A 26,788-nucleotide genomic window follows, 5' to 3' on the forward strand; every position below is an offset into this window, starting at 1 on the left:
AAGGTAAAAGCTGAGAAAGGCAAACAGTTGCAAGAAAAAAGAAAAAAATGGATGTTTGTGTGCAGCCAGATGTGTCAGGCTAATTTTCTCACCTAGAAGCTCAAGCAGGTGCTCTCTTTGATGTGATTAACATACTACTGGCAGAAGCTATCATCTGGAGTGGTCAATTAGAAGGTCCTGATGAGACTTCCCAAGCACTTGTGTGAAATCAAAACTTTTTACGAATGTATTAGCATAGTTGGAATTTGTCTCAGCAGGAGTTGTAGTCTGTTGCAGCTGTCATAGGAAGCAAGGGTTGTGCCAGAATTAAGATAATATACTTTACTATAAGTAGACTATTTCCTCATCTTTCCTGTGCCATTAATCCCACCAAGGGAGCTCTGGTTCAGGTTAATACTTATTGCAGGGTACTTGCTGCTTTGTATGTTACAGGCAGAAAAAAGAGTGGCATCACCACTTGAAACACATTAGGGTGTTTGTAATCTCGACACTTGCATGGAATTAACAAGCTACTGGAGAATTCACAGTACAGATTCAGTACAGATGAAGCAAGGATAATGGTCAGCATTGAGGGTTGTGATATCACAAAAAACTACAGGTGAATCAGAAGAAGAAGTTAATAAGTCCTGAACTGGATGAAAAAAGTAGAATGCTTTATGTTGGAGCAGCCCCTGAAGCCTGTCTTGTTCCAATCCCACTGCCATGGACAGAATTGCCACTAACTAGATTCAACTGTTCAGGGCCCCATCCAACCCAGCCTTGAATACCTCCAGGGGTGGGACATCCATGGATTCTCTGGGCAAATGTATCAAGCAATCATTTTAAAGAGGTTGGTTTCTTCTTCCAGAAGCTCCTTTCTGCATTTTATAAGATCCTGAAAACTACTTAGATGTTTAGTAGTGCTGTATGCTCTGTGTACACGTATATTTTCTTCAGAAATATGCAAAATAGAAGACAAATTCTACTTTCTAAGATATATTGTAATGTGATGGTTTTATCTTGCAATTAGATTAACCCCTCAATAAACTTCGTTGTTTCTCAGCAGAATGCACAATGTGCCATGCATGTTTCCTTGATGGGGAATGAGGACAGTGAAGAAAACCAGTGTTTGAGGGCTGTTTTTATGATCACCATCTGGGAAAGGAGTGTCTACGTGTTAATATTTGTGCACATCTAATCCTACCACTGTCAATGGGATTTAAAATATCTACTAATCAGTGTGATACATATGGTATATGTCATGGAGTGACTAATGTGCTGTAATGTAGTAGCCACTGTATACAGAGAAGCCTCCCATGTGGCTGTAAACATCTGTTTTTGTTATCAGTGACTCTGGAGTAGTAAGAAATTGGCAAAAGGGGAAAATGAAACAAAGGGAAGTTAGCAGAAGTCTTCAGACTTTAATCTTCATGGAGGCTCCTGAAGTGAGGTACTTTGTGGGGAGTGAATGGAGCCATGTGTGTACTTTCTGAATGGATATCAAATAACCCCAGACTCCCTATTCCCCTGCAAAGTAATTAGGCCTAGGGTCCCAGCTTCTATGCACAAGTCTCTTAGATGCAGAGGTGGTGAGCAGTATGGTTTACCTTTCATCTCCAGAGCATCCTTACTTTTTTCCATGGTATGACAGATCTCTTTTTGGTAGTGCATCCCACGTCATTCTCCACTTGAATCCCACTTGTGTTCACAGAGAGAAGAACAGTTCCTGACTGTGGGTTGTGTGGTACCAGAGGTAAGAGACAGATTAATGAGAACTGGTCCATCTATTGCTGAAACCACATGGGGGAAGTTACTGCTTTCCTCATGAGAGCAAACGTCAGCACCCATTGGCTGCGTGTCCATATTATCTTTCTCAAGTACATCGCCTGTGTCCCTTGGGTTTCTTGTGTTTGCAGGCTCCTGAAGGAACCTGAAGTTCAGGAAGCAGTGATCATAGAATCATTAAGATTAGAAAAGATCACTAAGATCATCTAGTCTGACTGTTGACACGTCCCCACCATGCCCACTAAGCATGACCCTCAGTGGCACATCCAGGGCTGGTGACTCCACCACTTTCCCAAGCAGGCCTGTGCCAATAATGTTGTATCTTCCAAAGTGTGTACTGAATGTTATTGCCTAAAACACTCAGAAGTTAGAAACATAGTGGTGCATCTCCTGTTGATGGTGCTTCTGCTGATGGTGCTGGTTGGCGTAGGAAGGTGCTGCTGCTGTGTGAACATGGCTGCTGGTTGGGCAGATGGAACGGAAGGAAGTTTGGGCTCCCGAGACCTGAAAACCTGTCAGACATTTTAAATTCATGCTGCAATTGAAACATTCAGTTGCAGTAAATTACATTGGCAAAATTCATTATACTCACTGAGAGCTCTGGCTGTGATTTGCCTCAGAAATCTTCATCCATTTCATAGAATCAGTAAAATCATAGAATCACAAGGTTGGAAAGGACCTACAAGATAATCTAGTCCAACCATCTTCCTATCACCATTATTACCCACTAAGCTACTAAACTGTATCTTGTAGCTCCTCATCCAGATGCCATTTCAATCCATTCAATCCATCCATTCAGATCCATTGGTTTATAAAATTACACTTCGTATTATTTAGTAATACCTACTGTCAGGAATTGCAGGAGTATTTGTTGTTTCTTGTTACTTGAACAGTAAAATCACTCTGAATCCATGGCAGGTGATCTTTAAGATCCTGTCTAACCCAGGTCACTCTGTAAGTCTGTAAAATCCGATGTAATGACATATACAAGTGGAAACCATGGTTTACATTTTGGCCCCTTCATCAACATTTTTTTTCCATTGCCGAGATTATCCTTGTCATTTTGTAGATGCATGTGACATTTTACTTGGGCAGAGACATGGAATTAAAATAACATCCCAGTTTTTTGACATCTTTTGCACCATTGGCAGCTCAAGTTCTATTTCCTATTTTATATGTTGTCTCTCAGGTACTGTAAAGCAGTCAGAAAGCTCTTAAACAACAGTGCCCATGTAAGTGGTAACTACTGGTCTTGGGTGCAACCTTCCTAAGTATCTTCTTATTTTTTATTCACTAGATGATGACTCTCTTGTCCCTACCACTCTGAGCACAAGTGCACTCATGTCCTTGTCCTTATCTTCATTGCAGTTGGATAAAAATTTTGTCCAGGGCGTAAATCCAATGAACTTTTTCTAATATATAGGCTCTTTGTTTTAAGGCAGCTGCAGGGTTGTGTCTACTGCTTCAAAGCCATTACTTTTGATATAAGGTAGCCATCTGAAGCCGCTTTGGTTCCGCCTGCTGGAGATGGCATGGAAACAGAAATTTTTGTGTTCTGGACTTTCATTTAAACAAACTGGAAGAGTAGAAGTTTGAAAGATTTCAGCCTTCAGTTGTCATTAAAGCAATTTTTAATTTAGCAGTTTAGGTAAAGAGAGGAAAGCACAGAGTGCTTGTGCCTTTATGTACCTTTGCTAAATTCGTAGTAGTTTTCTTTTTTTTCTGCTAAAGAGAAAAAATGTTTTCTTTTACTCACAATTAATCTCTTCATAATTTCACTGAATCTCATCTGCAGATTCTACATGCATAGCATGGGAAACAGGAGGAGTAGTTCACTTCTAGGCAACAGAAAGCAGCATGACTCCACCCCATCCCTGAAGGTATTCAAGGCCATGTTGGATGGGGCCCTGGGCAATCTGATCTAATATTTGATCTAGCAGTTAGCAACCCTACCTGTGTTAGGGGGGCTGGAACTTGTTGATCCTTGAAGTCCCTTCCAAGCCAATTCATTCTATGGTTCTGTGACTTCATCTGACTTTATGGAGATAGTGCTGTATCACTGTGCCACCTCAGAAGAGTTACAATGGGAGATAAGGCAAAAACATCACCAGGAGAGATGCAAACATCATTATCCAGTTTACAAAGATTTTAGTAGGTACAGAGAGCAATGGCCAGTAGCCTGGGAAACTCCATCTATCAGCAAAGGATTTCTCTGCGTAGAATTTTCATAGGACAGCAGCTCAAAAGCAAAAAAAAAAAAACTCCTTACAGCTTACTGATTTACTGTAGTTTAACAATGAGGAAATAACTGCCAGGGAAAATTTAAGCCAGATATGAGACAGTGAGTATTCCTTATGGCTTAACCTGCCTCCGACAGCACATGTCACGGGACTGGAGAACCCAGCTTCAGGAATGTGGATTTCTTTAGGCAAATTCTGATGTAATGACAGAAAAATGGTGCTTGATTTTAATTGCATAATAAAGTCTGGTTTATTTTGATAGTCTGTAGAGAGAGCACGTTCACCACGTTCAGATTCATCTACAAATCCAGGGCTCGGGGAGTAATTGAATCTGAAGTTCAGGCCCTGGGTCACTTCTCACAGGAACTTTGATATTTTTTCATGGCTGCTTTCTAGCTTCAGAGATTTTGAAGTGAGCTGATTTTCTGATCATGTACAACTGGCTGCCAGACAGGGTGTCTTACTTGTAATCTCTGAACTGTAGCCTGTCTGTTGTCACATCCGTTCATGCTGGGAAGAAGGTCAGCCTACCCAAGAAAAAAGCAGTTGCAGTGGGTATTGCTTTACTTGTTTCAGGGTGTGTGATTTTTCAGTGAAATGTCTTATTTGGTATTCAGGTATTTGATAAATTACCAGCTCTGTTGATGGTAGAGGAGAGCAATAGTTTATTTTGATTAAAAGTGTGAGTGAAATAAAGACTCCCGTAGGATGTGAGTGGCACAATTTGCTTTTATTACATAAATGCATTTTTATGTGCCCATTTGTTAAGCATTTCCCCAAATATTTTAAAATCATCTCATATGCCTGTTTGGTATTGAAAATGGGTTTGATACAACTCAGAGCACACATCTACATATTGCCTGCCTGTCTGTAACATTTGATGTCCTGAGGAACTTCGTAAGGTGTGTTATGCCCTTGGAAAGTTGGGAATGCATGGAAGTATTTAAAAATCTGTGACTGTTTCTGGCAATGTATGTGCTGTAATTAATCTGATCCTACAGCAGTTCAATTATCAGCATGAGCACATGCCGCTGTACAGTGCAATGGAATGGTATGTATGAAACTCAGTATTTCAGTGATGTTCCGTTTCTTGTTTACTTTCTTGTTTATGTCACCACAGTTGCCAACTGTGCCAACAGAAAAGGTGAGTGAGTGCTGCAGGGAGCAGCAGTAGGCTCCTCTCTTCCCTGTACTTCGACAGCACAGGGCTGCTCACAAGAGACATATGAGGACCTGGCCTTTTCCCTGGGTCCTTCCCAGCCCTATGGGGTAGGACTGGCCTTCTCTGCTGGTGGGTGGTCTCTGGTTGACTTGAAATAGTGATGCAGGATAGGGCTAAGTCTGTCTGGAAAACATGGACTTACACAGTTGTAGGGTGCTGATATGGCTGCTCATAGCTAATTCCCATTGTGTTTCTTTATGAACTAGGCTGAAAAAAAAACCCAAATGATTTGTAAAATTCTCCAGCTACCTGAGCTTTGAGATTTGTTTTCACCACGATTTAAACTGCTTGCCCTGCAGAGAAGCTTCACTTTTGTCAAGATAGGAAGATACTTGCAAGTTTCTTTCTCAGCTGTTTCTCAGCAGAAGTTACTAACATAAAGTCTGAATGTAATTATTTTGCTGGGAAAAAAAAGCCAGTTTTCTTAGTGTGCTTTATATAATATGGCTAGCTGCAGTCTCCCTAAATTAAATTATTAAGTGTTCAGAGAGAGAGTTCAGAGAGCCCTTGCGGTGGGCTCGCTGACCCTGCAAGGCATACTGAGGAAGCTGAAGGCAAAACAACTGTCCTCTACTGAACCGTGTACCCTGAAAGAATAGTGGAGATGTAAATAATGCAGATATGCTATCTAAAGATAGCAGTCAGTGTGAGCCAAAGTTGCCTCCCATATTTTTCTTTAATTCTGTTATAGGAAATGGTTCTGAATTGTTTTATTTCCTAATAGTCACATCCTTATTAGCCTGATGTTTTTCCTTCCCATACTCCTGCTGTGGGCTGTATTGCATGTAGGAATTTCTGCACTATAAAACCTCATTAGAGAAAAACAGTTCATAATTTATAGAATCGTCATTTGTACGCCATGGTTTTGCCTGCTCATCTATGTGCACGCTCTGAAGTGTCCCGTGTTTTATTGCAGATGTGGGCAAGATTTGAAAGGATTGTTCAGACTTCTTAATTGGCTATTTATGATTTTATTGGTCTTCATAAATTAAATATCCTCTTTATTTTAGAAAGAACATGTCTAAACGCCAGAAAGAAGAGACAAAGGAAAGTAAATTCCTTGTTCCCTTGAGATGCAAATTCTTCTGTCCCTCTTTTTTCTCCTGTGCACCATGGGGTGACCAGAATAGCACAGTTTGTCAGGAACTTGAGCTCATCATTGCAGGGGATCCCATGATGTTAGGAGGAAGAGACCTATTGTTACCTCTGCCATTAAATGTGCAAATACCTTTTTTCTTTCTGCTATTCTCAGAAATGAATGAAATCATAGCAGATTATCGTCATTTGAAGCTCGTTTACATTTTGGAGAAAAGACCCCTACCAATTTTTGTCTTCTTTCGTAACTGTAAACATTTTCAGTAAAAGCCATCATCTGTGCGCGTTCTGAGTTTATTCTTATTCATTTTGCTTCTCCCTTTTACTGGGTTTGTTCTTGAATCTTATCAGTGAGTAAGAGCTGAGCTTTTTTAATTCAGATGGCATAAAGCCCAATCCCCTGAGATTAGTTGGCAAATGATTCTGGGCACCTTGCCACCTGGCATTTTTCAGAACGGGGCTGCTAATAAAACACCGGAAAAAAATAAGTTTGTTCCAGACATGCAAACCCCTGAAGTTTCAGGGAGTGAGGAGTGACAGAGCTTTCACAAACACACCCAATATTCTGTAGCGTGGCTCTGAAACTGTTTAGGAAATACCATCCTAATACCTCTGCAGAAGAATGATACGGATGTAAATGTTCTTTGAGTACAAATTAATTTTCCCTTTATTCAATTTGCAATTGAAATGCATATTCCTCATTTTCTTAGTGCTTTGTCTCCACAATCCTCTGGGATTGCTGCAGTGGAATTGAGCCATGAGAGCTTAGCAGTCTGCCACAAGGCCATCTTAGCACTAAAGAGTACATTTCCTGGGTCCTTGGCTATAAGGATTCCAGGGAAATCTAAGGAATATTGTTGGCTGCAAAAGAATCACAGAACCACAAAATTGTAGAGGTTGGAAGGGTCCTCTAGGGATCATTGAGTCCAATCCCCTCTGCAAAGCAGGCTCCCTAAATGACTTTGATTGCAGTGTTTCCAACACAGCATTTTCTGCTTATAATTTTTGTTTCATCAGAAAACCTCTAAAACTCTCAACTCCTGGATAAATGGGTCCCAAGCCATTTAAGGCTTTATAGGTCTAGACTAATATCTTAAAACTAGCAGGCTTGCCCTAGCAGATTGTGCCTTACAGATTTAATACACTCGTGAATTAAAATGCCACTAACAAGCAAGTTGCCAAACCCTGCACCAGCTGAAGTTTTCTGTACACATTTGACAGGTTCTCTCATACGCAGCATATGGCAGTAGTCAGTAGGCACTGATTTGCATAAGTAGCCTAGCCAAAAGCAATAAAAAAGAGGTGCACAGTAGGAAATACTTCTTCAGTCCAAGAAAAAGGATTTCTTTTTTTTCTTACGGTTTTTTTCTCCCTTCATTCTCACTGTCTGCTTTCTTTATTGAGCAATAGTCAGCGGTAGCTGTAGACCAGGAATGCCAATAAGGCAAACTTGAGCACCTAGTTATTTCTTCATGGTTTTCCTTTTGTAGACAGTAGTAATAACATGTCCAGTATTTCTTCTAAGAAACCATGTTTTCCTGTTTTCTGAATGTAATGGAATATAATTAGATGTGTACACCCTGTTGTTTATTTTCTGGAACCTTCTTCTGTATTCACCCCCTGTCATCATACTAGTTTTCTAGTGGCTTGGTATAGACTTTAAAAAGAATTTAGAAGGAATGACAGTGTTTTTGGAGGAGGGAAAGGGTTCAAATCCATAGTAGCTCTTAGAAGGTAAAGATTTACAATGCACTGCCAAAAATCCAATGGGCTTTATTGAGGCTGAGGTTTTTCACACCATTTTCTGCTGTAGCTTCCACAGGATGTCGTTCTCGCAGAACTCTTCTTGTGGCAGTTATTTAGGTTATGTACAATTTGCTCTGTGTGTTTCTCAGCCTTCAAGTAATATAAACAGGACATAAAGTTATACCGTACAGAATTGTCTTTTATTTAAAAGAAAAAAGTGATCTTTCATGTATACTTAGAGAGACTTTGGATGAATAAATAATGTTAATTATTGAGACATCTCTGTTCCGTTTGCTGAACCAGTAGTTAAGTGGTTGCTGTGGTGAATAAGTCACTCAGCCAAGTTCCCAAGTTGCTGATGTATGATTTTTTCTATCCCTTGCAAAACCTGCAGAAAAGCAGTAAGAAAGGGCTTACAATTCTGCTCTGAAATAAGGCTGTTGAAGAAGAGAATAAAGTTGGTCTGTGTCTGTGAAGGCTTTGAATTCAGTGCCATGAGTAGAAAGCAGTAGGAGATCGCCTTTCCAGCCGAAGGGCAAGCAGGCACTGATGTCTCCATGAAGGCCCCTGCAGCCTTTGTCAGGCTGGCTGCTTCCCAGGGCTGGTGATAACTCGTGTGTCTTGTGCTCTTCTTCCTTGGTCAGTACTTGGAATGACTTCCAGCTGTCTGGTTAAATCCTTGGCAGCTGGTGCTGATACCAGCAAGGATGTCTGATGTCTGCAGCAGAAGAATTCAGCTCGTTTTGATGACCATGTAAATGAATTAGATTTATGTTTGGTGTCAACACTCTTGCACAGGAGAAGTCACTGTGACAGGAGTGACTTTTTCTTTACAAAAACAGGCTGGATGAGTGATTGAGCTTTTTCTTCTCTTTCTTGAAGCAAACTGGGACTGAAATTCTTCCTGGGAAGAGCCTAGCAGTGTTTACACCTCACTTGCTCCTTCTTTCTGTCTCTAGTGTGTTTGATAAGCTAAGGGAAGAAACCCTAAATGAAAAGACAGTTTCTATTATCTCCCAGAGAATATCTGAAAGCTCAAGCTACAGTGTGTGTGCAGTTTTAATTTTGGATTCATTTTCACAGGAAGTAATTTTGTATAGGATAACAGAATCATTGAGTAGAACCATAGAACTTTTTGTTCTGTAAGCACCATAAGGATGATCTAGTTGTAACCTTCTGCCATGGGTAGGGCTGCCACTCACCAGATCAGCCAAAAGCCCCATCTGACATGGCCCTGAACACTTCCAGGGCTGGGACATTCACAACTTCTATGGGCTACCTGTTCCAGTGCCTCACCACCCTCATAGTGAAGAATTTCTTTCTTATATCTAATAAAAATCTGCTCTTTTATTTTAAAGCAATTGTGTCCTATCATGACACTGATAGAGTCCCACTTCAGCTTTCCTGTAGCCCTCCTTTAGGAACTGAAAGGCTTCAATGAAGTCTTCTCAGAGCCTTCTCTTCTTGAAGTTAAGTGTTTCATCATAGCAGAGGTGCTCAAGTCCTTTGATCGTCTTTGCGGCCCTCCTCTGGACCCTCTTCAAAGATCTACACCCTTCTTGTGCTAGGGGCTCCAGAATTGAATGCAAGACTATCAGGGTCTCATGAGGATAGAGCAGAAGGGGAGAATCGCCTCCCTCTCCCTCCTGACCACGCTGCTTTAGTTGCAACCCTGGATACGGTTGGCTTTCTGGGCTGCAAGCAGACACTGCCAACTTGTGTCAAGCTCCTGAAGTGGGAATGTACAGGGATTTATTTATTTACTCTGAGGTCTGTTCTAACCAATTTACTCTGTTAAGTGAAAAATCTATAATGTAGTTCATAATATTGTTTTGCACAGTTCTTTGAGGAAAAAAAAAAAAAAAAAGAAGAAACATACAAGATGGCCAAACCATGCAGGAAACAGTTGTGGATTTACTAGGAACAGTGAGTGGATCTTGAATTCTCATAGAATGCGAGATACTTTCGGAACAACATTTTCTTAATATCTGCAATGCCTACTAGTTACCCTGAAGGGAAGATCTTGTCCTTTAGTGTTCTTGAAGATCCTAGCTGTTCAGTTGCTTTTAGTTGCAATAGTTATATATTTGTCAGTATGATTAATGAGCAATGTAAAATATGCACACATACACACACACAAAAAAAAAGAGGGAACAGTGACAGATCTTCCCTGACCAAGAGAAAAGAAATAAAGAGGCAGTAAAGTTCTTGTATTTGGTAGAAAAGCAAAACAAAACAGTTTTTACTTTCAGTTGTAGGATCTGATTTGTTGTTGTTGTTAGAATTAGGATCATATAGTTAGGTTGCAGTTGGAGTTGATGATCTTGAAGGTCTTTTCCAACCTGAGCAATTCTATGATTCTAAAATACCACAGTGAACACTTACACTAAGTGAATTCATGAATTTTACATCCTGAATTTCAAAATTCTACATTAAGAAGGTAAATGTGTGTAGCTTGGATGCCACAGTAGGCACATGCTTAATCAAGGGGATGAGAAACTCAGTAGAACTGTGTATGCCATGGCATATGCAAATTCACAAGTACTTTTGAAAGGTGACCCCAGTGATGTCCAGTGTTCATTGTGTATCTTTTTGGGACAGTTTCGTGGTTCAAGAATGATTGCACCAGTTTGGGATTGTGATAAGAAACTAAGGATATGTAATGCTGTGGCTGAAATTGGTGCTGTAGTTCCATGACCTTAATACTTAGCAGTGGAACTTTTAGTTTAGTAACTAAGACAAATTTGCTTTCTGTGATGTGGGATGAAATTTGTACAGCCTGATAAAGAGCTTCAGTCAAAGTAAAAATTGTCACATCTTTGTGTACATGAGGGATGTTGGCTCATTACCTAGGAATGTGAATCAGGAAATCTGACTAACTTTTCTTCCATCTGACCTCCTGCAAAGCTTAACTTTTCTTTTAGCCTTCCAAGATGTTTTTACTGTTCTCAGAACAACTTCAAAGCTAATATTTCTGTTCAGCTGTTGTTTAAAGCCATCACAGAACTCACCAAACTAACCCAAGAGAGCATTTTTAAGCTTTAGTTGTAACAGTGACCTTTTATTAAAATGAAACATATCTTTTGGAACAAGATTTGCTCCTGCTACAAGTGATACGTTGCTGCCTACAGGTGTAAGGTTTTTTCTACAGTGGGGAATTGGGAATTATTTCTGTCTTAGCAGCTCTGTGATGGGTGCCTTTTACTGCACAATGAGATGCTGTCTTTATGTGGTTGCCTCCCAATAAATATTACTTGTCATTATCAGCAGTGTTGTGGGTGTGTAATGCAAGATCAGTTGAATAACTTGGTGTAGCACTTCCTGAAGAAAGTCTGAGCTACATGCTGATGTGTGAATAACTTCTGTATCACTATCAGTGCTTGGATATCTTTTTCTTGACAGACTTTACAGCCAGCCCTAATCATCATAACCGTGATACGCTGCATTTTGGTAAATGGAAATGGTAGAGCTGTAGCTGAGAATGATAGTAAAGTGGAAAAAGCAGGAAGGCAAAATGTCACATTTCTGAAGACTTAACTGTAGTTTCTACATTTGCTTATAACCAGTAATTTGGAGCAACTGATATAATCCTAAATCGGGTTATTTTGAATGCGAATAGAAATAGCTGACCTGGATAAGTGTGTGTGTGCATTTAAATGTGTGTGTGTATATTAAAAAAAAAAAAAAAAAAGGAAAAAAAGAAGTAATGGAGGTGAAACTGAGCAGCTTTGGAGTCAGACATCTCATCAGTCAGTGTTATATTGATTCTTGTTTTTTGTGTAGTGCTTTTGAGGCTCTGAAATGCAGATCAGCAAGTGTTTGCTAGGACAAATGGGAAAGTTAAGAGGGATAAAAAGTGCAGCATGTTATTGAACTATTAAATTAGTTTTAAATTTCCACTAGAAATCCCATTGCTAGGAGAAGGACTTGAGAAAATGCCCATAAAGATTCTAATGGCCTTAACTGGAAACATCTGCACAAGTCAGGTGCTGCTTCTTAGGTCTGTTCAGCAGCTGAAGTTTAGCTATGCTGAAGTTGCAAAAAACGGGTTTAAAAGGAACCAGAACCATAAATGGATGGATTGACTGTATATCTGGGCCTGGGCCATGGGAGCTCTGCCACTGCAGTGAGCAGAGCAGAGGAACCAGATGTGGTGTCACCTGGAGGGCTATTGTGATACTCGCATTCTCTATAAGCATGAGAGAATGAGAGGAAAGCACGCCGAGGGAACTTTTGGCATAAAGAAACACTTTGACTAGCTTTTAACTGAATTTATATTACAAATTAAAATTTCCATTCCCTGTGGCAATTAAGCTACTAAAAAGTAGCTTACCACATGGAGCCTTTTGAAAGGAAACGGTTGCCTTTATATGTTTGTGATATATAACTGATATATATATATAATACGAATATATATTACGATATGTATAATATTATGTATAAGTAATGTGTGTATATATTCTGTGTATATATATATAGTATGTGTATATAGTTTGTAGTTTGTATTTCCTTGATTAATTAGGGAAGTAGCTTGGGCTTTTTACAGCCAGTGACTGAATTAATAATGAACAGAGAAAAATGTAGTTTAGATGAATGCTTTCGTGTGGCTTTGGTCAAATTACTAAGAGGTGGAAATAATCAGCGGTTCAGTTAAGTGAGAGGCATGATATATACTGGAAAAGCTCCATCGTATGTCAGATGTTTTACAACTGTGATAAATGACTCCAGATAAATAATGCTAACATGTGTTAAACAAGTTCAGGCCAAGTGCAGTGCGGTATGGTAAACAGAGATTGCACTTCAGGAATGTTTGAAAATATAAATGGATGATATATGGTTTTGAATAGCACTGTGAGTATAGTGTTCTCTCCGTGGAGGGTAAAAGAAAGATTATTCGAAGATGCTTCAGATATAACTTTTTATTATTATTACTATTTTTAACAAGTACAGATCTAGAGGTTTGCTGGTACTGAAAGCAGTTGTTTGGGCTGTCCAGCTGTTTTGAGCAGTGTATTCCAGGCAGGTTTGAAATAGCCAAGGCATGAAATTGCCTTGGATCATCACAGAACTAAATTGTAGGGAAAAGCAAAACAGTACTTGGAGGGATTTTTCCTTTAAATTCTATTTATTGGGAAAACTGTTGATGGAGAGTGAACTTTACAAGGAAGTTAGTCACAGTGAAGCTAGAAATGTTGCTGGTTCTCTCAGCTTCATGAGATGAAGAGAGCTCCTTCCCTTAATGGGCAGTACATTGTTGTTTGGGAAAGCTGTGCTTTCATAAAAGCAAACCTGGTCTCAAATCTGTTTGCTTTTTTTTTTTTTTTTTCCCCTCCCTTCTTTTTTCTAAACTGTTATGGCAGGAAAATACATATGCATATATATATATACACACACATACATACATATATAATATTGCTGCTGCAGTGGGGGAAGGTACATTGCAACCATGAATTCATGTGTTTTGAACTTCCTAGTGTATAAATTTAAGGGTACAGATTTTAATTACGTATTTGTTTCATTCTCTTTGTCTTGCAAGAATGATATAAGCCTTGAACAGGACAGAACAGTAACAAAAGATATTGCTGGTTCCTTTGTGCAACCCATATCCAAAGCATTTTAAAAAGGCAAGAAAAACCCCAGTTTTCTACCAATGTAAATTTACAAATATTTTGAAAAGTCCCTTGATCTCACTTGCAAAAAGGTGTGTAGTTCATAATTCACTGAAAAAAAATAAGAGCACAGTGCTGTTGATGAGGAAAACAAGAATTTGGATATTGTTTATTTCATTTCAGAGTAGCATTCTATATTTTCAGTCTTGTCTTAGTATGGTTTCTTATGTAATTTTCACTGATGATTCTTCTCTAAACTTTAATTTTGATCTGGGAAGGTCTGGCATTTAACAAGCCAGCGGGATCCCTGCTCATCAGGTTTGGGGGCAGGATCTGAATACTGCTCAAGCAGCCCTCAGTGGTAGGAGTCATTTGCTCCTTGTCTCTGTGTCTGTTCATTGGCAGGAGACACAGAAGAGCAGGCTATACCTGGTATAGGGCTCTCAATGGAACGAGGTCCCATACTAATGCAAAGCTGATGCTCCAGCACTGACTTTCTGTAGCTCAGCATCAGCTTAAAGGATTGCAGTTTCCAGTCTGTGAGTTTGAAAGACCGTTTCTCTCTCTGTTTTAGCCGTTTTGGTGGTGAGGAGGAAGTGAAATAGTTTTCTCTACCAGAGTCTGAATCCAAACCTGCTTTTCATGTAAGGGTCTCTCACTGTGGTATGTAGGATCTGTGAGGCTCATGCACTTAATCAAACTCACTCATTTCCAAATACAACTGAGCGAAGCGTTCAGCATGGAGGTTTTTTTACTTGCTATATCTGTCCAGGAAGGCGAAACCGTTGCTTAGATATTCTTATGTATACCAAGTCAAGCCACCAGTCACACGTCTTGTTCCTGGAAATGTGAGGTGTCTGGGAGGGCTGTGAGCTCTGGCACACAGAGTTCAGGACTGCTAGCTCCTGCATAGTGTTACCTTGCCTGTCAGCCTGCTGTGCTTATCCTGCTGCCTGTGCTGCATTCTCTGGATGCTTCCTCTCGTCTCTGTGGCTGAAAGGCACTGTGTAGCACAGGTAGCAGCAATAGGGCAACCAGCAGGCATCCACTTCAGACGAGAGTCCTGCACCAGCAAGAGTTTAACTCGAGGCTCACTTTGACTCATACCCATTCTAGTTTATTCTTGGAATTTTCCTTTCAGTTGTTAAAATGGTGCATTTTTCATCTATCCCAGCAATTTCAGAGTGATGGTAAATTTGTGGACCTGAACTGTTTTGACATCTGCTTAAAGTATTTGTGCTACCCTCTGTCCTTTCGCAGATCTGATGATTTCTTAATTTCTTTTAGGTTAAAAATCAGCATATTTTAACTTGATTTCTGTTAATTTACCTATATGTTCTAGGTATATAATCTACTAAGGGTTTGAATTTTCATACTGTCTTTCAAATCATTGTAGCATAGTTTCTATTTTTCTCAATTTGATCTGTATATCTTAAGTATGCCCGTGACTTTAATGAGGTGAATACTGAAGGCAAACAGATCAGTGATGTCCAGGACAAAACTACCTTACTGCTTTAAATAAGAACCCTAGAACATGTCAAGACGCCTGGCAAAGGACAGGCCAGCTTCCTCAAGCAGAGCTGATTAACCAGACTAATGTTTTTTATTGACATAGTGTATGCTGGAAACTGTGACTTGCTTAAGGGACTGTTCCTTGCTTCATGACTGTGCAGTACTTAGCAGAACAACGACCTGGTCTGTTGAAATGCTTTGTATTCAAAATTGGTAAAGCCTAAGTTGAATTGTGGTGTCCAGGTTTGGCCACTTAAGAATGTGAAGTGACTGGCAGAAAGCCTGGAGTGTCTCCCATGAGCTCATGTAGTGTGGACTCTGGGATTTAAGGATGTGCAATACCACTGCAATCACAAAAAAGCAGTGCTTTGAGAAGCAGTACCTTTATCAGATTTCTATCATCACTCCCTGCTGATACTGTCTCTTTTGCCTGCTGCCTTACTTTCAGTTGAGTGGTCTAAGCCTGCTGTCTATGTTTTCAACAGCTTTTGATAGCGTTAAACATCTGCAGTTAATTGGGAGGGTTATCCCCAGAGGTCTTTCAGCTGGAGAACCCTGATGCACTTCCTGAGGATGGATAGGAATCGCTGAAACACCCCAGTATTACAGCTATGCTCTGACCCATTTTGGCAAGTCCTGTGCAACAGCAAAATAAGCTCAGGAGCTCATTTTTGTTCTTGGCAGAAACTTGTCTCTTTGAGCTCAGATGTTTCTGTCTCTTTCCTAGCTGTCAGCACGGATAAGACCCAATTCTAGGGATAGCAGGCGTGAGCCTACATTTTTTGCTTTTTTTTTTTTTTTTTTTTTTTTTTTTTTTTTTTTTTTGTAATTGATTGATATAATTTTTTTTGTTGATGTCTTTTTACTAATATTTGCTGAGTATGCAGGGCAACATATTGGCACAAGATGCTTTAAATGGAATGAAACCAGAAAACTCAAATAATGACCATCATCGTGTTATTAAGTGCTTACAATCTAAAAAGCACTGATGTCCTTGTGTAAGCACAAGTGTACAGTTCCACAATTCAAAGACCTCGTTGCAAACTGAAACAAAGGTTGAACATTTGCTTTGTCTTACGTTTTCTTATAATTATTTTGTATCCTCAGACTGGTTGCAGTAGTCTCTAAAGAAAACAGTATGTTCTTCTGCATTATTTTCTTTTCTAGCAATTTTCCCTGGCTACATTTACTTGCATGATGTAACCTATATTTTAGCATAACAACTACTTTCCTACTGTATTAGTATCCAGGGAACAATTCTGCATCAGTAGGGAGATGAATAAGATGACCTTTCAAGTCTTTGCCATCACCACCTTCTGTAACACAGTGCTGTAATACTTGACCTTGTTCCATAGCCTTTTTCCTTTTGTTACCCTTTGACTCTTACAAAGAGCATTCACAGCATTTTTGGCCATATGAAAGTTCTCTCCTGTGAAGTTATCAAACTTAAATGCTGTTTCCTGCACTTCAGGATTGAAGAGCTTATTAGTGCCTTTGCATTCGAGTGAGGAGGACCTATACACAAATAAATCCTAGCAGGGAAATGTACTGCAGTGCTCGTTCCATAGCAAGACTGAATATGCTGAAGAAGCAGAGGAGATCTATTCTTCTGTAATATGTTGGAAAGGCTGTAACTTTCAAACATGCCTTTCTAGTGCTGATTTTTATGTCATGGGAGGAAGGAAGACCTGCTTGAGCAGTCTGTTCTAGCTCTTTACTGCCTTGATGAACCTGCAAATTGTGCTTCACTGCCATTGCTCTTTCCTCCAGTGTTCAGAAAGCATCAGTAGGCATCGTACTGCATGTGAAATGTAACTCAAGGGAAATTTTATATACTGGCTTGCAAATTTAGAAAGGAAAAATGTGAGAGAACTAATTTGGATGCCTTGCTGTCCCTGCTTGCTCATAACCTTCAGCTTGTAAATAAGGGCAGATGCTGTTTTTTGGATTTGGACCAGCAATGATTCCTGAGAACTCCCCAGCTTCAGTCCATGAAAACCAGTTTTAGAAAAGATAAATATTTTTTTGCTGTGAACAGTCCCGTATGTTATTTATCTCTTCAGAGGCAACTGACGTATGAGGTCTGTGGTGTTTGTTCTCTTTTTTTTTTTTTAATTACTGAAATGCTTGAACTTTTTAAATCATTTAAGTGGGTCTTTTTTCCTTTTATTTTTATTTTTATTTATTTTTAATTTTGCTGCTGTTTCCTGTGCAGTTAGTATCATTCCTCTTTGACTGGGTTTTACTGTCCCATTGTAATGCTTACTTCGTAATTTAAATGCGTAACCTACTTTTATGCTCTTCTGTTGTTGGGTTTTTCTGCCACTTACATCTTTTTTTTGACAGCAGCATTTCTGCAGAACTGAGTAGGGAATACAATAGTGAGTGCAGAAGTATAAAAGTAAAGGAAAAATCACCAGACCACGTATGTCAGCCAGGCTCACACTGTCCTCAGCCCACATCAGCTGGTATTTCCTTCCTTGTTATTTATGAGTAAGCAGGGCCTTAAGACACCAAGTAAGTTAGAAATGGAAACAGGGAAAGGAGGTTTTTACATCATTTGGTTTTAAGATTCTCTTTATTCTTAGCATGAGAAGATGTATAGGTGTGGAGTACCAGCCTCCACAAGATCCAGATGAAAAGTAAGGTTCCCTTTTGCACTTCACTGTGTAAATGATTACTGTGTTTTGGCATCTCCATTTAAGGTAAGTGATTTGCATTTGTGTGCTGTACTGGGTATGGATAGCGCGATAAATGTTCTTCCTAGTTCCAGTGCATGTGAATAGGCTACAAGAGCAAAAGAACAGTAATTTAAAGCTTTCCAAAGGGGAAATTCAGGCTGAAGGTTTATCTGCTTGGAAAAGAGAAGGCTCCGGGAAGACCTTATTGTGGCTTCCCAATATTTGAAGGGAACATATAAACAGGAGGGGCAGTGGCTGTTTATGAAGGTGGATAATGACAGGACAAAGGGGGAATAGTTTTAAATTGAGACAGGGGAGGCTTAGGTTAGATATTAGGAGGAAGTTTTTGGAAAGAGGGTGGTGATGCACTGGAACAGGTTGCCCAAGGAGGTTGTGGATGCCCCATGCCTGGAGGCATTCAAGGCCAGGCTGGATGTGGCTCTGGGCAGTCTGGTCTGGTGGTTCTGCATATAGCAGAAGAGTTGAAACTAGGTGACAATTGTGGTCCTTTTCAACCCAGGCCAATCTGCGTGAGTGTACAGAGCTATACTGCAGTTCTGGCAATATGGGGTATCTGTCATTGCCAGCAGAAATCTCACCTTGCAGCCCAACCCATGTCCTGTGCTGTGCTTACAGATGCCTCTTTCCTACAGCTGGCTCTTGGCACCGTCATCTTTAAGCCTTTGGCTTAGGGCAGAGGGCAGGGTAGGATAACTGAGGCTGTTTTGTGGCTTTCTTTCCTCTCGCTGCCCAGCAGTGGATCCTTCACAGAGAAAGGGAAGGAAGATGCAGGCACACAGCTTTACTCATATGCAGGCCCCATAAAGGATCCCCCTCTTGGGATAGGGGCAAGGAACCCCATGCTGGGCAGAAGGGCCGTCCCAGCTAATTAGCTAAGCAGCTGTTCTGTCTCTGAATGAAAACGAACTGCAATGGGTTTTGTCCTCATTGTGAGGCTGGCAGCATTCCTCAGGAGGCAGTGAGGAAATTCCTGGGGTCAGTCAGTGCTGACAGTAAGGTGGGCTCTCACTTCTAATGCCAGGCTTGTAGTGATATACGCGCAGCCCGTTGCTTTTCATCAGCTCATACTTTATTGTGGAGAAGTCCTTTATCCTCTCCAAGTGCCTGGCGTTTATCTCTGCATTAGTAGGAGAATATATAGCTAGAGTTTACATGTGACGCTGCATTCATGAACTCATAACCAACTATTTGTACAGGAAAAAAAAATAAAACCAAGATCAGGTAAAGAGAAAAAATGAGGATTCGTAATATGCAAAACAAAGTGATCTCAGCAGAAGCAGCAATTATGTAAATTTACTAGTGGCAATCTGCCTGTGAATGAATCCCCTTCTAGGGAGTGTGAGAGTAAAAGGAGTGCAGGTTATCTTGTCAGCAAATGTATTGCTAGCTTTTGTGGACAAAAACAAAACAACTGAGGCTCTTCTTGGTGTTGGACCAGGTCTTTTCTTACAGTCCTGCTTTAATTTGCTTGATGTACGTGTAAGAATGGCACACTGCACTAATTACTTTTATATACAGTCATCCTAGGGATCTGCAGTCCTGTAGGGACTATGCATCCACTTGAGCTAGTGTGCTGAAGTCTATTGGGCAGTTATCTTGTAGCTTGTTTTCAGGATGGCACCCAGGCACTTGAGATTTTGCCGTTTTGCCGTTCTGCTCCAGTTTAGCCTAGTTTTATGGTTGTGTAAATTCATTCAGAGTAACACCCATTTAAAATTGAAGTAGTGTAGTAATAAATTCAGGGGTGTGGCTCTCTGCGTTTCCAGAAAGATTTTTTTTGTTTGTAATAAACAACTTTATTTCTTGTTACCATCCCCGCCAATCAGTGCTGGTGGAAAATGGCAGTTGATTTAAATTCTAAAAGGCAGAATAACTGTTACTTCTTTCTACAGAACATTCTAGGCAAAAGTGTTTTATTCATTGTTGCAGGGACAAGAAATGAAATGTTAGTTCTTTAGCACCAGCCGGTTTGCTCATGGAAGACAGAATATTACTCCTTCTGTCCCATGCAAAGTTTTCAGCAATGAATGGCAGGAAATATTTAAAATGTCCTTTAATTAGATCTGCACCAGGTGCCCTGCTAATGTAATCAAACACAGAGTTAATCTCCCTTTTATGTTTTTGTTAGGAAGGGAGCTTCATCTTGAAATTATAGCTTAAAGAGAATAAGCATGGATAGGAGATCTTGAGGTCATTCAGGCAGCAGCAAGTGAAGCAGAGCAACTCCCATTTGCGCTCAGCCAGATGTTCGTGAGCCTCTGCCAATAGCTCAAAAGGCTGATGCTACATAAATTACTATATCCCAGAGACTAATTCAATGGGTGTGATGGAAGAGGAAGGGAGGAGAATGGTGCCCTGTCGGTCAGAGGTCAGGTATAGCTCATGGAACGGAGCCAAGCAATATTCAGACAGTTTTTCTTTTTATTATTTTTTTTAAATTGTGGATTTAAAAACAAAAAACTGATCTTCACTCAGAAAGTGGAGGGAAAGTCCCAACCTTCATTAGGAATTTAAAGGCCAATTAGTACTTTCTTCAAAAAATTCCTACTTCCCACATAGTCAAAGGAATTGAATTCTTAGTGAAACCTGAGCCTCTGACAATCATCTTTGAAAATATATAGTCCCTTTTGAAAGCTACTGGTGGTCTGATAAAATACAGATCTTTAAGGCTTCTCTTGCTTTCTGAAAAGATGCCAACTGCAGACTGAACCGCCTCACCTCCACTGTCATGTTTGAATGGAATTTCTCTAGAAAAAGTCCCTTTTCATCTAGTGTGTGCTGTTTTTCTTTCCTCTCCAGGAGAGTTATTTTTACGGAGGTAAAAGCAAACAAACAAAAACCCAGGGTAATAAATAATGGTTTTCTTTTAAAGCGTGAAGCTTTCTCTCAAACAAAGCACCATGACTGCGAGAAAGGAGCCACTTCCAGCTTGCAGCCTCTCGTGCACGTGTCTATTATCACAAGCCCAGTTTATTTGACATCCCACTTTTAAAAAGAGGTGGTTAGTAAGAGCTGTCATTGTCTTTCAAGAGAATGCACATAGGCCATGTGGGGTAAAAGATGATTTAACAAATGTGACTTTCTTGTTACAGGATGGCAAATAAGAATGATGCTTATGAAGTTTGTACCATACCAGTACCAGTTTTTCTACCGTGTGGTTTCAGAAGAGTTTACTCTGATGTTGAATGTTTGAAGATGTCAGTGCTGATGTCTTCTAGTTTCTCAAAACGTCCCTCCCTCAGGCTACAAATGAAAAGCAGAATTTCAAGGGTAGCAGAGTCCCAGTTTAGTCCATCAGTACTGCTCTATCAATGGGAAGCTACTATGGAGGGACAGTGCCATTTATCTTTCTCCTAAAATAAAGAAATAAGCAGTGCCCTCTAGTGTTAGCTACCTCAAAGGAAACCTCAAGAGGACTTCTCTGTCATCTAGTTAACCACAGTTAAAGCTTTTCCTCAGCTGCAGATGCCACTCTTTCCTTTCTTCTTCACTACTTTTGTTCAAGAAATAAATGCAATGGCATAGCTTACTGTGACACACCTTTCTGAAATGTGGCCACTTATAATTAAGTAGACCCAGTCAGTGAACTCAGATTCCCTGACCTGATTTATCTTGTCCAGTCTTGAAGTGTAGGAGTGGATATGTCTGCAGTTCGTAGCTGGCCTGTGTGAGGACTGAAAGTTGTTGGCTTTTTTACAAAGGAAATAGGTAGTCCTGGTGTTTTACAGAGTGGCATAGCAGTGTGTCTTCCTGCCTGATGTTCAAAGGCTCAATTTCTGCATAATTCAGTCCTGGCGTAAGCTTGCACACATGTTAATGCCAGTCAAAATGGGGTCTTCTGGGCCGCCCAGGGAGCACCTCAGGGTTTTTTTGATTCTAGTAGCAGTAGCAATGCATACTGCTTCAAAGCCTCCGGCACCATTTGTTTCAGCTACAGAAGACTCTGTCAGGGATGTGCCTGTGTGAACTGTGGTCACCTCTGTTCTTTAATGGGGGAAGCTACTTTTCATTCTGTTTGGAAGAGAGCAAAGCTTTAAATTGCTAATGTAAACCAGCCAGTGCTAAAAAGCATTTCCTATCTGCTTTCTCTGCTTTCTGAGTTATCTTCAGTGTGAAAACATTGTAAGCAAAAGTGCCTTTCCATCTCTGTGTTTTAATTTGTTTTCTACCATAGCAAAAGAGCTTATTGGTTCTTTTGGCCTTTGAGTTGGTGTGTTTTCACAGCCTCGGTTCTAATCTGATCCTTTGGGGACCAGCCTTAGAGGTCCCCATGGTATTAAATTAACTGTTGGCAAATGGGAATCCCATAAGCCCAAGCACTCCCGAGCTTTCACATGGTGTACAGGCTTAGAGTTTTCTGATGCACGGCACTCAGAAACAAAATAAATATACAAACCTGTAGAAAGCAACCTATGATAGACCTTGTCTTATATGGCTTGCCTGCTTTCACTGAGATTCATCATAAACTGTTGCTTTCTAAACCAAAACATTTTCTAACAGAGCTCTGAGGAGCAATTCTTTCACTTACCTGCTTGGGTTATGTTCTGTGAATATTTCTGGTGGCTGTCAGCAGTACAAGAATTAAACAGCCAGTATATTGCCCATAGGTAAGGATAACAGGTGGTGAAATGGTTACAAACTTGAATTTCCAACCTAATTCAAAAGAGTTAGCTCAATGCAAGGAGGAAACTGTGAACACTGGCTGTCTCTGCATAGATAGCTCAAGTATTTGGGATACGTGCTGCTTTCCTGTTGACTCTGCTTTTACCAAACTCAATACTTCCAGTAATTACTGATTCTTTAGCTCTAATGATAGACCCTATTATAGACAGTGTGTAATAATTTTTTGTTTTTGCTGCAGATGAGGAGGGAGAGCATTGTTTGTGGTGGCTGCCAAGGATGATGTTATATTCTGTGAAAAGACCAAGGGGGAAAAAATGTTCGGCATTGTTTCTCTGAGATGTACCAAAAATCTGCAAGCACCAATGAAAACAACCAGCGTTAAAGGATCATAACAATGGGTTGTTAGCCCTTTACCCCAGGCTGGGTTGATGATTGTTCCTGTTTAAAAAAAAAAAAAAAAAGAAAAAAAAGAAAAGAAAAGCAAAAAAAAAAAAAAAAAGAAACAAAAACAAAAACAGATGGCATTTGTTAGAAAGTTGATATTTATGTACAGACTTGCCAGCACTTAAAGAAGTGGTGCCTCTCTTAATTAAGATGATAATGTACTGCCTTGTTTGGAGAGACTCTGCTAATAATGGTGCTGAATTATGAATAGAGAGAAATTAGTAATAACAAATGCCAGATGGAGGTATCTTTCAAAGGGGAATATTTTGTATAATATGGCATGTGAAGTTGACAGACCAGGTCTTAAAAGGCCTTTATTATTCTTTAAGCTTTTTTGACAAAATTACTCTTTATCCTGCCAAGAAATGTAGTTTCACGTGCCAGTGTGTTCTTAAGCTAGAGTAATTAAAGTATGCCTCCGAGTTTATGGCTTGAAGTGAAATTCATTCCTACAGTGTTTTGTCAGGAATCTATAAACAGTGCAAGGAAGGAGACAACTTGCAACAATAATAGTTTTGCCAATTTTACACGTTCTGCCTTTGAAATCAAAGGCAATTAGAGATGAACAAAACAACTTTCAAAGTGTTTGTAGGGGAAAAAAAAAAGTCGTAAGCCTTGCTGAAGTTTTATTTCACTTTTTCCTTTGGTTGAAGATGACTGTTGGGAATAAGAAATGTTTTTCTAAAATTAAAATCTGCCATCTTTAATTGAAGCCAAAAAATGATTACAAGTTATAAATGCATGAAACCCTCAAATGCTGGGCTTTTTCTTTTTTTAATTCCTAGGAGAGAAAAAAATATTTCATTTTGTATTGTAGTAATTAAAAAAGAAACAGAAAGGGAAATCAAGAGAGAAAACTTAGAATTTTAAAATTTTATTTTCTCATAAGAATATTCCTGCTTCACCAGTGTGCGCACGTTGATTGAATGACCTGCTGCCAATCCATTGCTGCCACCCACTGCGTTGCAGGTTCTTGTGTGAGGATCTTTGTAGGAAGCAAAGGTGGCCACAAAGATTATGTGTTGGTTTGTAATCGACCTTATATTGCATTTGTGCAGTTTCAACATGGAGGAATTTCAGACAGTGTAAAGTGCTGTTTGGGAGTCTCTCTCTATCAAATATGTCGATGCAATAGACCAGAAAGACTTGAAGAACCTTATATTCAGCTCTACCCATGTATTTCCAAATACACAACTATAAACATGAGACATGTAACACAAGAGTTTTTCCAAATGCACAGATATTATGACAGGATACAAAAAGATAGTAAGAGAGTTTCTTTTGTCTACATAAAATCATTTCCATGAGTGTGCACTGGTAGAGAAATAAATGAAGGGGAATACATTTCAGTACTGGACGACGTAAAGAAGGCTTTTGCTTCATTTAGAAAAGATCAAGATCAGTTTGCATGAGAATAAAACACTGTTTTGAATTATGCTTAGAACAGACTGTCCGGCTATTTCTGGTATTAACATTCATTGCCATTGTAGAAAGGAATTAACAATAGAAAGATGAGAGCACAAGTAAAGAATGTCTGGAGGGAAGGCAGTCAAGGATGGGATTCAGTGGCTCAAGTTGTGATAACAAAAGCAAAGAGTATTCTCAGTTGTGTCTTTTGATACTGAGCTAGATCTTTCAATTAAGCCTAAATTTACCTTAATGGAAAAAGAGGAATATTTCTAGCCAATATTTTCTTCCTTATAACACTGTTTCTCACTGATCTTGTTGAACCTATAGTAAAATTACCTGGGAGATGCAGTCTGAAGTTATGGACAAGTAGCCCAGTTTTCACTTGTGTTTTTAATGAATAAGTGTGTTATATATAAAAAAGAAAGCTCCTTTTTTTGACAGCAGTCTAGCTTATGGGACATGGGCACTACTCCTCAACTCTTTTGAAGTGTATACTACCTTTGTTTGCAGTGCTGTCTATTTTGTTAATGTTGAACTTCCTTCTGTTTTCTTTTCTTTCAGAAAAACTTTACAATTCCAGTGGACGGGAGCTGAGACGAGCACTTTTCTCATTGAAGCAAATATTTCAGGTGAGCAAATAATGGCTTTATATTTTTTTTTTAATATTATTTATTTTATTTTTATATAAGGAATAACTTACAGTTCGGGCAGAAGAGAAAATTCTAGGACCTTATTTGTAATATGTAATTATCCAGTTGCTTACTAAGGTCTTCTCTTTTTCTGTTCTTCCTTCCTGTTCCTGTTAGTCTTTTAAAAGGCAGGACCAGATGTGGGGTAATGGTAGACTTACTGGTTGGAATGTGTGAAGAAAAGAGAATAAATCTGGACCTCCTCTTGCATGGAAACTTGATAGTGAGGACTGGAAGAAGGATGTGAAAACAGAAGCTAGAAAACCTTTAACTGTGGTAGCAGCCCAGCATTTCTACTGACAAAATGTTGACAAATAAGTGAGGCTGGATCTACATCTGAACCTGTAAGAAGAAGATATGGGAGAGCCTTAAGATGTTAGAATTTAGTTCTAAATTAGGAGTATGGATTCATTGACTGTTCCAAAGGATACTTTGTGGAGCCGAATATTACTTGCAACTGATATTTCTAAAGAAAGGCATAGCTTTGAATATGTGTGTTCATTTTAGGGGAGACCTGTAATCAGCAGGATTTTGTGTCTTGTGGAGAAGGGGCTGATGTGATAGATAAGTGGTGTGGGTGTTATGAAACTGAACTGGATGAAAAGCATGGATTTCAGATTAGTTTTGCTGGCTGGTCAGATGAAACTATGAAACTCTGACTGGAAAAAGCAGGTTATTAAAAGGGAAAACAGAAAGTAGGTGGAAACCAGAGTGTACTGCAAATACAATCTTAAAATGGAGCTTAGGAGGACACACTCTGTCTCTATCGGGAAATATACATGAAATGAATAAGAAAAACACTTGTCCATTATTAATGGATCCCTATGGAGTGACAATCTGTAATGTTGTCCAACTGCAATTGGTAGGTACAAATTTGTGAAATAGCTACAAAAGTTTCAAGCTGTTACTTCAGAAATTTTTATTTTGTTTTAAGTAAACATTTATTCTAAGGAGAATAACAACATGTCACAATTCTGTGAGACTGAAGAATTGCTAATTTCCAAAATACAAAATGTTTTCTGCACATTTCAAAGTAAAGTATTCAGAATTTAGGAAATGTCAGGATGAAGATTTTCTTGAGCATTAGAATAGCTGGTGAATCGGCCGATCCATTTTATAGAACATTTTGATAGTTGAAGATGCCTTTTTGTGGGTCAGAACAAAGCCTTGAATTTTGAAACTTTTGGACAGGAAAGGAGTTCCAGTTCTAAAATGCTCTGGTCATCTCGTAGCTGTAGATTGGAAAAAACATCATTTCTTCCTATGGAAAGGCTATTTGAGAATTGTGAGGGTACAAACTGAGTTTCCTTGTGAGCTTGCTGCATGGGTGGACTGTGTGCTCAGAGGAAATATGGCAGGTTTCCAAGAATTGTCTTTTATTTCTTCCTTCTGGTTCACCTTAACTGCTTTGGGAAAGTATTTGTATTTCTGTCAATGTATATATTTGAAAGATTAATCTGAGCACTCACGCATGTGTAGCAGTAAGTACTAAGTATTTCTATATCAACTCATACCTCAGCCCTCATACCTCCCATCAAAACTTTTCCCACTTTGGGTTTTCATTTTCTCTTCCATCTAAGTTCTTTGAAGTCTGCTATGTATTTCCAAGTACTTCGTGCGCAGTGCTTTCAGCTGACCCACTGGTAGGTTCTCCGTCTTCCAGCTCATTAGGTTTTTCATGGAAATGTTTCAATATTTATCCATCTAATAAATATAATCACAGTTGACTAAG

The 26,788-nt window shown here is 39.5% G+C and overlaps 1 protein-coding gene across 12 annotated transcripts in view; it reads left to right on the forward strand.

Annotated features, from left to right (window-relative positions):
* Window positions 1–26,788, forward strand: part of FHOD3 (formin homology 2 domain containing 3) — a 367,457-nt gene that overhangs the window by 143,325 nt on the left and 197,344 nt on the right. For all 12 annotated transcript variants that reach the window (XM_090137189.1, XM_090137192.1, XM_090137190.1 and 9 more), the window contains exon 4: window positions 24,929–24,996. In XM_090137189.1, coding sequence (XP_089993315.1) covers window positions 24,929–24,996 — 68 coding nt within the window. The remainder of the gene's footprint in view (window positions 1–24,928; window positions 24,997–26,788) is intronic.

This window comes from Phasianus colchicus, chromosome 3 (genome assembly GCF_987193195.1).
Source record: "Phasianus colchicus chromosome 3, bPhaCol1.hap1.1, whole genome shotgun sequence".
Classification (NCBI taxonomy): Eukaryota; Metazoa; Chordata; class Aves; order Galliformes; family Phasianidae; genus Phasianus; species Phasianus colchicus.